This window comes from Carlito syrichta, unplaced genomic scaffold (genome assembly GCF_000164805.1).
Source record: "Carlito syrichta isolate Samal-C Ts95f unplaced genomic scaffold, Tarsius_syrichta-2.0.1 Scaffold311793, whole genome shotgun sequence".
Taxonomy (NCBI): domain Eukaryota; kingdom Metazoa; phylum Chordata; class Mammalia; order Primates; family Tarsiidae; genus Carlito; species Carlito syrichta.
In genome coordinates this window covers 420,604-433,101 of record NW_007255889.1, presented here as the reverse complement: position 1 = coordinate 433,101, position 12,498 = coordinate 420,604, and the positions used below count along the sequence as shown (strand labels likewise).

The 12,498-nt window shown below is 38.6% G+C and overlaps 1 protein-coding gene across 1 annotated transcript in view; it reads right to left on the bottom strand.

Moving 5' to 3' along the window:
* LOC110596631 (zinc finger protein 532-like) overlaps positions 1–3,298 on the bottom strand; it is a gene marked incomplete at its 3' end in the record, with an annotated part of 119,374 nt that extends 116,076 nt beyond the window's left edge. Inside the window, exon 1 of the mRNA XM_021718074.1 lies at positions 3,197–3,298. Within this exon, the coding sequence (XP_021573749.1) occupies positions 3,197–3,298 (102 nt within the window). The remainder of the gene's footprint in view (positions 1–3,196) is intronic.
* Positions 3,299–12,498: the final 9,200 nt, after the last annotated feature.

Below are 12,498 nucleotides of genomic sequence, written 5' to 3'. Positions count from 1 at the left end.
AGTGAAAAGTAGTTTGGGGAGATATTTCAGCTGTAGCAGAACAAGAACAATAAAACAGCAGAATGTGTCCTTTACATTATTTATTCAACAATAGTGAGCGTACAAGGTAAATTTTTATTCCTTTTTTTCATTATTTATTTATTTTCATTTTAAAGATGTGGTGTACAATTCAGGGTTAGGTCATAAGTGGTCATCATATAGGTAAAGTTTGAACCTTCCTTTGGTCCCCATTTCATCTGGCTTGAGATTGGGTACGTTACTGATGCTCTTTGCCCCCCTTCCTCCCCTGGCAGTATCCTCCTACTGCTAGTCCCTCTCTTATAGTGTTATGATAAATGTTCAGGGTCCAAGCTGGGGAGGTGATCTTTCACTGTGGCTCAAGAAGCTCTCACTCCAAGGATTCTGTCTCATCAGTATCACCAAGCCACCTCCTTTGGGGAAGGGAAGGGTAGTGAGCATACATGAAGGTGGAAACACTGCTACTGGCTGACTCTTGAAGCCTCCAAACTTGAATTCCATCCTCAGTTCCAGTAGAAAAACTATAAAAGAGTTCACCATCTATAGCTTTCACCTCCCTCTTCTGGGAGAATTCAGCATACATCTTTTGCCTTGCTGAAGCTTGTTGTAGGATAGAAAGGCAAATATGGAAATAGTTGAGCAGCTGGTCTCTAGAGCTAGAATACTTGGGTTCAAGCCTCAACTTTAATACTTACAAGCTCTTAAGACTGTATTAATTTTCTAGATCTGTTGTAATAAATTACTACGAGCTTGGTGACTTAAAAACAACAGAAATTTATTACCTCATATTTTTGGAGGCCAGAAGTTCAAAATCAAAGCGTTGTCAGGGTTAGCTCCTTCTAGAGTCATGGAGGGAGAATGTCCCAGGCCTTTCTCCTAGCTTCTTGTGTCTTCTCGTGTCAAGGAATCCAGTAATCCTCAAGGTTCCTTGACATGTGCACGTGTCATTCCAATCTCTGTCTCCACCTTCACGTCACATCACTTTCTCTCTGCATTTCTCTTCCCTTTTCTTCTTTCACAAAGACACTTGTTTGATTTAGAGTCTACCCTAATCCAAATTCATTTTATCTTGAGATTCTTAACTTAATTACATATGCAAAGACAGTTTTCTCAAATAAAGTGACATCCACAGGTTCTGGATGGACATTTATTTTGTGGTATCACCACTGAACCCACTATAACAAACGTAAGCCATTTTATTAACCTCTTTAGTCCACAGTATAATGAGACTGTATGATGACAATAATGATAAACTCCTCCATAAGTTTATTGATGATTAAATGAGTTTATACATGTCAAGCATTTAAAGAGTTTCTGGTAAATAGTAACTATTCTTTGCTAAATAGCATTTGCTAAAAGGGGAATTAAATTCTGAATAGATATGAATTTATGCTCTTTGTCACTCAATGCAAAGACCCATTAACAAATCCCAAAGCAAGAGAGCACAAGTGTTAATAAATCCTTATTTACAAAGACGGGGGAAATACACACACTTGGAAACACAGATTACTCGGCTGTATTTCTGTAGTGATCCCATCTTAATACTAAGAGATAGTTTTAGTAGTGGGCTTATCAACTGTCTGGCAGGTAACCTCTTATGTAGCCAAAGAAGGTCAAAATTTCTAGTGATACAAGGCTAGGGATGAAAAGAATGTATATTAAGGAAATCAGAACCATATCAACTTTTAAAAGAAGAAATATAGGAGATTGCCCAATTAAGGAGGACTAAAAAAACAAAAAAACACTGAGATGACACGAAGATATCAACTGCAGGAAACAGTTGACACTCCCAGCAAAGAACTCCCAGTCAAGGGCAGAGGGTGAGGTCATTGGGTCTTAGAAGCTTGGAAGAGGAGCACCATGAAGTCAGGAACTTACACCTTGAGAAAGGGTACTACCCAGATGGTGCTGATATCTCTGGAGCTTGAAGAATGGCCCCTGAGCTGGGACTTACACCTCGGAGAAAGGAGGTCTGTCCAACTCATCCTGGTGTTTCTGGCAGATGGTTGAAGAGGCCAGTTCTGAGAGTGGAGGAGAACTACTCCATTGGAACCATCTGCTTCTACTAAGCCCAATTGCCACTTCTTGGATGAAGGACCATTGCTGGGATGACACTAGCAAAGAGTAAGGAGCAAGTACCTTCTTTCTTCCTCCTCTAGACCTCCGGGATCATTCTAGTGCCCTCTGTGAACAGAACCCATGAGGCAGCCAGCTGGCAAAGGGTGGCGTGGCTGCAAATTTCTAGCTACAGTGCCACAAAGCTGAGAATAGAGAGTGTGCTTGGAGCCTAGAGGCAATAGCTTTATAATTAGTATGTAATAACTGTGTGGCAAGCATGCTACAAGTACTCCTCCTATTAATCTTCATAATGGTATTAGAGATCTCATGATGTATAATGCAAGAATGTAATCAACCTTTGATTGCCTCAACAATCTGTGTGGAAATTGGAAGAAAGGCTTGTACTATCAATTATTAGTATCTGTCAAGGACTTTCCTTGGGACTAAATGAAATATGTACTAACAATCCATACAATAGACAAACAATTAAGGTTAGGAAAGCCAAGCGCTCTGGTACTTATTAGTCAATTGGTGGTAAGATAAGGATTTTAACCAAGGTCTCTGACTTAAAGACCATAGTCTTTTTAATCTGGTTTACCATCTGAATATCAGAGTTAAAATCTGAAACATTCTTAACCACCTGCAATAATGGGGAAAATCTAAAAAAAATGTATGTATGATGGCTTCTGAGTTTTCAGCCCCTTGCTACACTTAAATTTTTTTTTTAGATTCAGAGGTGCACATGCATGTTCATTACATGGACATGTAATGTTGCACCTGGATTAAAAATGTAGCATCATTATCAGAAAAATAATATAGGCACCCATATAGCACAAAAAATTAATATGTTTTAGCCTATTAGATCATAATATTGATAAACAACATGAAACAGCTAACAAAAAAAAAATAAATGTGACCATCTTTTGCAGTGTCCAAAATGGGTAAGGTGATGATTCATCTCTGTTCTGCAATGGCCAAGTCACAATTGAGCTGGTTCTTTTTCAATTTGGGGAATTTAATCATCATAAGAACTTTGGAAAACTGCATTTAATGAGACAAAAGTAGCAATGATGAGGGGATTGGAAATGTCTGCTGCTGTCTTGACTCAAGCCCAACTCACCTGGCTTCCTGCCTCAACCAGGTGGGCATCCATTAACCGCCCAGCAGCAGGATGATATTCCCAAAATACAAATGTGCTTATGTCACACTGGTTGTGGTTCATCCCGCAGCCCTTGGAATGACATTAAAATCACCTAACAGGGCCTCAAAACCTCTCGGGTTGTTGTATATATCAATGTCTTTAGAGACACACACGCAGGTGTGCCTGAGAACACACATGTGCACCAGGCAGCTGGATCTCACCAAGTCACTCCTCCTAACCTTTGGACATTCTATTCCCTTTGCTGGTTTGTTTTCCTGCCTCTAACTTTCACGTACACACTTACCCTATATTCTACCCATCCTGGCCTGCTAACACCGGCTCATTCTTCTAGGGGTCAATTCAGGCTTCATTAGATCTTGAAAGCCTCGCTTGACAGACCCTTCTCTATCTTTCCGAGTTTGTAGCCCCTTGCTACACTTTAAATTTGTTTTTAGATTCAGGGGGCACACATGCATGTTCATTACATGGACATATTATATAGTGGTAGAGATGAGGGTCTCAGGTGACCCATTCCCTAGACAATGAATGTTGTGCCCCATAGGTATTTTCTGAACTCTAACTTTTCTTCTCACCTCCCCCTGATTGGAGCCCCCAGTGTCTATTATTTGCATCTTTGTCACCATTTAGCTCCCACAGTTGAGTGAGAGCATGCGGTATTTGGTTTTCTGTTTCTGAGTCAGACCATTAAGGACGATGGTCTCCATCTCCATCCATGGTGCTGCAAAGGACAAAATTTCATTCTTTTTATGACTGCATAGTATTACATGGTGGATATATACCACATTTTTTTTATCTCATCAATTGTTGGTGGGCACTTAGGCTGGGTCCATGGCTTTACTCTTGTGAATAGTGCTGCAATGAACATATGTCTACAGGAATCCTTTTAACACATTGATTTATTTTCCTTTGGGTAGATACCTAGTAGTAGGATTGATGGGTCAAATGGTAATTCAATGCTTATTTCTTTAAGAAATCTCCAGGCTGTTTTCCATGGAGGTTGAACTAGTTTAGAATTCCACCAACAGTGGATGAGTGTTCCTTTTTCTCCACAACCTTACTTCAGATTATACTATAAGGCTATAGTAACTAAAACAGTGTGATACTGTATAAGAATAGACAGACTGACCAATGAAACAGAATAGAGAACACAGAAATAAAACTACATTTCTGTAAGCTAATGATCTTGGAAAAAGTCAACGAAAACAAACAATGGGAAAAGAACACTCTCTTCAGTAAATATTGCTGAGAAAATTGGCTAACCATATGCAGAAAAATGAAACTGGACCCCTATCTCTCAACATATACAAAAATTAACCCAAAACAGATTAAAGACTTAAATGTAAGACCTGAAAATATAAAAATCCTAGAAGAAAACCTGAGAAACACTTTGCTGGACATTGGCCTAGACAACGAATTTATGACAAAGACCCCCAAAGCAACTGCACCAAACACTAAAATAGACAAATGAGACTTAATTAAATGAAAATGCTTCTGCACAGCAAAAGAAATAATCAACAGAGTGATCAGAAAACTTACAGAATGGGAGAAAATACTTGCAAATTATGCTTCAGACAAAGGGCTAATATCCAGAATCTTCAAGGAACTTAAACAACTCATCATGAAAAAAACAAATAACCACATCAAAAAGGGGCAAAGGAATTTTAGTATAGACCCTTCTAAAAAGAAGACACACAAAGGGCCAACAAACATATGAAAAAATTCCCAATATCACTGATCATCAGAGAAATGCAAATTAAAACCACAAGGAGATATCCCCTCACACCAACCAAAATGGCTATTATTTGAAAGTCGAAGAACCACAGATGTTGGCACAGTTGCAAAGAAAAGGGAGCGCTCATCCATTGCTGGTGGGATTGCAAACTAGTTCAACCTCTATGGAAAACAATCTGGAGATTTCTCAAAGAACTAAACATTGAATTACCATTTGGCCCAGAAATCCCACAACTAGGAATCTACCCAAAGGAAATGTAATCAGTTAGCAAGGAGGAAGTCAAACCATCCCTGCTCGAGGATGACACGATTGTGTACCTAGAAAGCCCTCCTCCAAGAAGCTTCTAGACCTGATATATGACTTCAGAAAAGTCTTGGGATACAAAATCAATGTGTAAAAATCAGTAGCATTCCCATTCATCAATAACGCTGACGTTGAGAACCAAATCAAGAGTTCAATCCCATTCACATTAGCCACAAAAAATACCTTGCTATGCTTTGGGAGCAGCCTAAGCCTCTCCTGTCTTTGCACAGATCTCCCTGCCTTGACTGCCATTTCCTTGGCTCTTTTCCAAGACAGAAAACTGTACGAGGACAGAGACAAAGTCTGTTTTCTCACCACTTTACCTCCAATACCCAACACAATGCTCAGTGCATACTCTTGCCACAAGAGAGCTCACTCTTGAAATAAAGATGCAAGAACTAGAATGGAGTAAGGATATCCGGTGATAGGAGTGTGAAAGCAATTCCTGAGTGTGAAGTATCTTCATTTTTCCATTCGGTCCACAAATCAGAATTAGGATCAATGAATAGAAGTGCACTGAAAGTAGATTTTCATCAAAATGAAAACTTCAAATAATGAAAGCAATCTGAAAGCGTGGCATGCTGGTTTTTAGAAATACGGGCTTTCCTGTCATTGAAAACGTTTCAGTTGAGAGGCAGAGCTAATAGGATGGCTAATAGAATCCACTCCCAAGGCCAACCCTAATGTATTGGTCAAGTTTTCTGGAGTGCTGTGTCGAGAAAGGTTCTGGGGCTCTGTGTGCGTACTGGAAGGAAGGTTCTGAGGCTCTGTGTGCGTACAGGAACTTTCTTAGGACTGAATAAAATGTATAATAATGGTCCATAACTGCCTCATACCGCTGATTATCTTCTATTTACCACACACACACACACACACAGAGAGAGAGAGAGAGAGAGAGAGAGAGAGAGAGAGAGAAGGAGAGAGAGAGAGAGATGTAAAATGAAAATCTTAACAATAGGGAGATTATCATTTTTTAAGTCAAAATTTAGCCCCCTCAAGACTTACGCTGTCTGCAAACTTATTTTGCTGTTTATTTTTTAACTTAACGGGAAAAATTTAATGTCCACTGTCTCTTCTTTAGCTGGAAAGTGGGCAGCTTCATAATAGTTGATACACCCCGACTCATTATTGTTTGCAAAAATTTAAATAGAAAAAAAAAAAATTGGGTGCATGGCTGTACTAGAAAATGATAAATTTCAAACTTGCAAGGGGCTTATACCCAGGGAACAGCATCCGTAGGACTGGTAGATTGTGCTAAACATTGGGCTTAATTCAGCTAGCTTATGAGAGAACATGCAAACGTGTCTTAGCATGTGAAGTTTAAATTCTCAATTTTACAGGAAAAGAAAATCCAAGTAAACATTATCCTGGTAAAATCTCCAAAAGCGTTGACAAACCACTCTGGGGCTCTGCGTTATGTTCATTAGACAAAGATCTTTGTGCAGATAAAGTCCAGCTGTTTCTATCGTCGGTGTTCTTCTCCTTTTAATGCTGTCTTTTCTTACCTCATTAATCTTTGGCATGTGGCTAATGTCTATGTGGCTAATGCCTTTTCTGTATTAAAGTCAGGAAATCCGGTGGATACAGAGGCAGTGAACCACCAATTGCCTGGGTAGAGTACCTAGCCTCTTCAGAGGGAAAAATAAATGGATAAATGGACTCCTTTCTTGCTTGCTGGGAACATTAAAGGCACGAATTCATGTACCTACATACACCTGATAGATACTAAATATTCAACAGATGCTACTCATTACTATTGTTATAATCATAGTATTCTTCCGTGCTGGTCAAGTGTAGTGTCAGGGGCTTCGCTCTGTAAGTTCCACTTCTAAGATGAACGTAGAACCTTTGATTTGTAATGTCGGGAGTGAATTTGGCCAACATCAGGAAAAAAGCAGCATGAGTCAGAGACCAAGCGCAGATTTTGGGACCACATACTTCAGTATGAATCCTGGTTCATCTACTTAATCACCGTGTGAGCTCAGATAAGTTATTTGACTTCTCCAACTTAATTCTAGTGGCTAGATTGAATAAGATTATGCACGTAACCAAACTAGGGAATCAATAGCATTTGGAGCAAAGTGAGTACCTATTTTTCTAAATTTTAAAATGATTTCTTGTTGTTTGCATACACTTATTTTTTTTTTTTTGAGTTGGACTCTCACTCTCTCACTCTGTCCCAGCCACCGCAGCCTCTACCTGCTGGGTTCTGGCAATCCTTCTGCCTCAGCCTTCCAAGTAGCTGGAACTACAGGCACGCACTACCACGCCCAGCCAATTTTTGATTTACTGTAGAGATGAGGTCTTGCCAAGTTGCCCAGGTGGGTCTCAAACCCGCGGGCTCAGGCAATCCACTCACCTCGGCCTCCCAAAGCGTTGGGATTATAGACTGAGCTGCCGAGCCCAGCTTGCATGCACTTATTTAGACTTGGGTTTATATCCCTTCAGTAAGTTGACATTGCAACCAAAGCTCTGTTTCTAAAGTGTTGATCTGACCATATCACTCCTATAATTAATACTCATTGGTTTTCCTCTACGCTCGGAATAATCATAGCAGCTCTCTTTTAGGGAACGCATAACAGAAGACAGAAGCTCTACTGGGTGCTCCACTTATATCACCAAAGTTAATCTCTTCAACGACTCTGAGAAATAGGTATTATTTTCATCACCATTTCACAGATAAACAAATTAACATTAAGAATGGCTAAGCAACTTGCTCAAGATTACCAGATGAATGATGGTGTCAGAATTTAAATATCTGCTTAATTTCAAAGAACATTCAAAATTATAAAATTCTCTCTCTGAAACTGAGGTTCTGTAGTAAAAAGACTGGGGTCCTCATGGCCTCACCCTGGTTGTTTCTAGAGCCAATTTCTGGTTTCCCTCCCATGGTGACCTGCCCTCACGCATATCAGTTGTGTCGTATTCTGTCTTGCCTCTGCATCATCGCACCTAGATTCCCTTTTACTGCCATATTTTAATTCCCCATTGAACATGGTTTTCTCTTTGACAAATTTCTTCTCACCATTGAAGACTTGATTCATTTGTGACTCTCGCTTATCTGACAAAGGCCTAACATCCAGGATGAACAAGGAACTCAAATGAGCCAAAAGGAAAAAAAGAACCAGCCCCATTAAAAAGTGGGCAAAAGATATGAATAGCCACTTCTCAAAAGAAGACATATGAGCTGTCAACAGATACATGAAAAAATGCTCAGCCTCACCAATCATCCGAGAAACACCGAGATATCACCTAACCCCAGTAAGAATGGCCATCAGTAATAAAACAAACCACAGATGCTGGCAAAGATGCAGAGAAAAGGGAGCACTTCTACACTGATGGTGAGAATGAAAACCAGTATAACCTCTATGGAAAACAGTGTGGTGATTTCTAAAAGAACCAGAAATTGGCCTTTCAGATGATCCAGCAATCCCCCTACTGGGAATATATCTAGAGAAACTCAAATCTTTCTATGAAAAAGACACCTGCACACACATGCTTATTGCAGCACTCTTCACAATAGCCAAAACGTGGAACCAACAGTGCTGCCCATCAAAACTGGACTGGATAAAAAAATGTGGTGCATATACACAATGAAATATTATGCAGTCAAAAGAAAGGTAAAATTATGGACTTTACAGCAACTTGGATGGATTTAGAATCTATCATACTCAGTGATCTATCACAGAAACAAAGAACTGAGTACCACATGTTCTCACTCATAAGCAGACCCTGAACATTTACCATAATACCATAAGAAAGGGATTGGCAGGAGTAGGAAACTGCCAGGGGAGAGAAGGGGAGGCATACAACATCAATAAGGGTACCTGATCTCAAATCTGGTGCAGTGGGGACAACAGGGAGGCCCAAACTTTACCTGTACAATGACTACTCTGTACCCCACGTCTTAAAAATAGAAAAAGAAGCCTTTCTGAACTATCCTACTTTCCCTAAAGACCTATGCAAATTTCGGTGATGACATTTTCCCTGAAGTATGTAGCCTTTCGGCATATATTAGTCTACTTACATTTACATAAGAAGATATCACAGACTGAGTGACTTAAGTAATTGAAATTTATTTTCTTACAGTTCTGGAGGCTAGAAGTTCGAGATCAAAGGGCTGTCAGGTTGGGTTTCTGGGTTTCTGGAGAGATTTCTCTTCCTGGCTGGTAGGTGACAATCTTCTTGCTTTGTCCTCTCATGGCCTTTTCTCTGTGCATACGGTGTGTGTGTGTGTGTGTGTGTGTGTGTGTGTGTGTGTGTGTGTGTGTGTGTGGTGAGTGAGAGTGACAGAGATTGAGATTTCTGGTCTCTCTTCCTCATTCTATAAAGACCTCAATATAATTATATTAGGTTCCCATTCCTATGTTTCCATTTGATCTTAATTACCTCTGTGAAGACCCCATCTCCAAAGCTTTAGCATATGAATTTTAAAGAAGACACAATTCAGTCTATAGCAATCTGTTTCTGTGCCTTTTTGTGCCATGCGGACCGTGTACCTCATAAATTCTTGGTTTCCCTCTATAATTCCCAAATCCTGGTGCACTATAGACATTCAGTGTATTTTTCTGAATGAAAAAAACAGAAACAAACACACAAGCCTCTTTAGTTGATTCTCAGTTTTCTGTGGAATACCGTCTAAACTCCTTGATCTGTGTCTAAAGACCTCCACAGTTTGGGCTGTCTACTTCTCCAAAAGGGTCTCCACCTTCCCTCTAAAGCAGGATTCTTAAACTTTAGTCACCATAACAATCCCATGGGAAGTGTGTTAAAAAAAAAAAAATAAATCTCCCAATACATTAGTCCCAGAGATTCAGATTCTGAGGTTTCATAAATATGGGATAAGAGACATGTTAGGAGTTTTGCTGACTGAGGATGCTCAGATGTCCAAAGTCAACAAAGAAAGAAATGCTGGGGTAGATAAATACTTAACTCCTGATGACAGTGGATATCGACATATGTACTCTTTGAAAAGTGTTTCACTTAACCCTGGCCTTTGCCTTTGATTACAAGCAGTAACTTTGGGTTGACTGAGGAATTAGTCCTCGGACAAGTACTTTTCATTTCAGTGAGTAAGGGAAGAAGCTTGGCAAATTGGTTTCCCAGGTCAAACTGAAACTTAGTTCCTCTTTGTGAGGAGTCAAAATGCGGCCAGTCTTACTCAGAAGGACAGGGTTACTCGCTTTGATCCTAATAATAATAAAAATCCATTTGGTTCAACAAATAATGTGCCAGATTAACTCTCCCCCTGAACTGTGCTTAACTCAATAACACAGTCAACCACAAGTTGACAGCTATATAGCAAGCCTGGAGCACAATCCATCCAGCCTGGGTCATCAGAAAATGTCTGGATGGGTATCCTCAGGAAGAAGAAATTGATAGAGTGCCTGACACACTTGAAGTAATTGAGATGTGATTTAGAAAACAGGGAGAAAAGGTTTCTAGTTATTTTAGTGAAAAGAATATTTTCAAGGCTAAAGAAGGCAATTAAATATAAGGCAATTATTAATAACAAAGGGACAAAAATTTACACTGGAAATAAAAGGTAATCTCCTATCTGCAGTTAAAATAAATGAAATATTGAATATTAATTGAATCAGATTATGATGTAGCTACTTTGGGATAATGAAGTTGAGGGACAGAAAGTATACGGTGTGTGGTTTTGGAGTGTGGTCAAGTTTAGATAAATTCCCAATATGAAAAAAATATCAAAAGAAACACCTAAAACAGTTGAAGGTAGCTGCCTCTTTGGAATACAAAATGAAGGGTGAGTGTGAAGAAAGGCTGGGAGAATGTTATTTTTGTAATAACCTTAGCAAACCCTTTGAAGCTTTAAACCGAACTACATTTGAAACTAGAGAGGAAGGAGAGAAAGACGGAAACAAGAGAATGAAAGGTGAGAAATCTGGCATTTGAGGATAATTTCTCCAATTTGTGGTTGCCATAGAATATTTAATTTGTTTCATACATGTTCTCTGTTATGCACTTACAATTGTGGAATGCCAGAACACATTCATGTAACTCACAGTAAAAACAGTATAGTAAGATTAAATATCTGTTGATAATTCAGTGAGCTGAACTTTTAAACTCTTTTGTGTACAATACTTAACAGAACTGTAGTTTTCACGCATTACTTTTATTAAAAACATAAAGTAAAATCCTCACGACATGGTGGTGTGTGGAGGGGAGCAGTTAAGACGGTTGTATTACATTTCATTCCATTCAGATAAAAATAATTTCTAAATTCCCATTTGATTTCTTCTCTGATAGGTCGGTCATGTAGAAGTATGCTGTGTTTTCCCAAATATTTGGATTGTTTCCTTAGATCATTGTGCCATTAATTTCTGATTTAATTCCATTCTGGTAAGAGACTATGATTTGTGCGATGGAATGCATTTGACCGTAAAGTGATTGTCTATATCAGTACTTGTTTTTTGGCATAGAACATAGTCTATCTCAGCAAATGTTTCACATACACTTAAGAGTAAATTATTCTATAAATGTCATTTAGGTCAAATTTATTGATAATGTTGTTCAAGTCCTTACTTATTTTCTGTCTACTTAAAAAAGTTGTTTTTTTTTTAATCTTAAGGATGTGGGGTATAATTCAGGGTTAGGTATACAAATGTTCATTATGTAAGTACCCTTGTTGATGAGGGTTACTGTCAATCTTTTTCTTAAAGTATTATAAAATTGTTCAAGTTCTGCTTATGAGTAAGAACATGTGATGCTCAATTCTTTGTTTCTATGACAGGTCACTCAGTATCATAGTCTGTCTACTTTTAAAAAATGAGTTATTGAGAGAGGAGTACTGAAATCTGTGACTCTAATTGTGAATTTATGTTTTGTGTGTGTGTGTGTGTGTTTTGTTTTGTTTTGTTTTGCTGTTCTCTTACTGCTTCCTGTCCTTGAAGATCTTTTATTAGATGCATACATTTGGATTTTTATTTCTTTTTTAGGAATTTGCCCCTTTGTCTTTATAAAGTGACCTTCTTTACCTGGGGTAATAATAGTCTTTGTTCTGAAATTTACTTTCTGTGATGTTAATATAGCAACTCCAGCTTTTTTGAAAACTAATGTTACCATGGTGTATTATTTTTGTATCATTCTTTAATCTATTTGTGTCTTTATGCTTAAAGTATATTTATTGTAAGTAGAATTTAGTTGGTTTTTCTGTTTTATTTGCTGTGTTAAAGTTTGCCTTTCCACTGGGGAATATGGATCA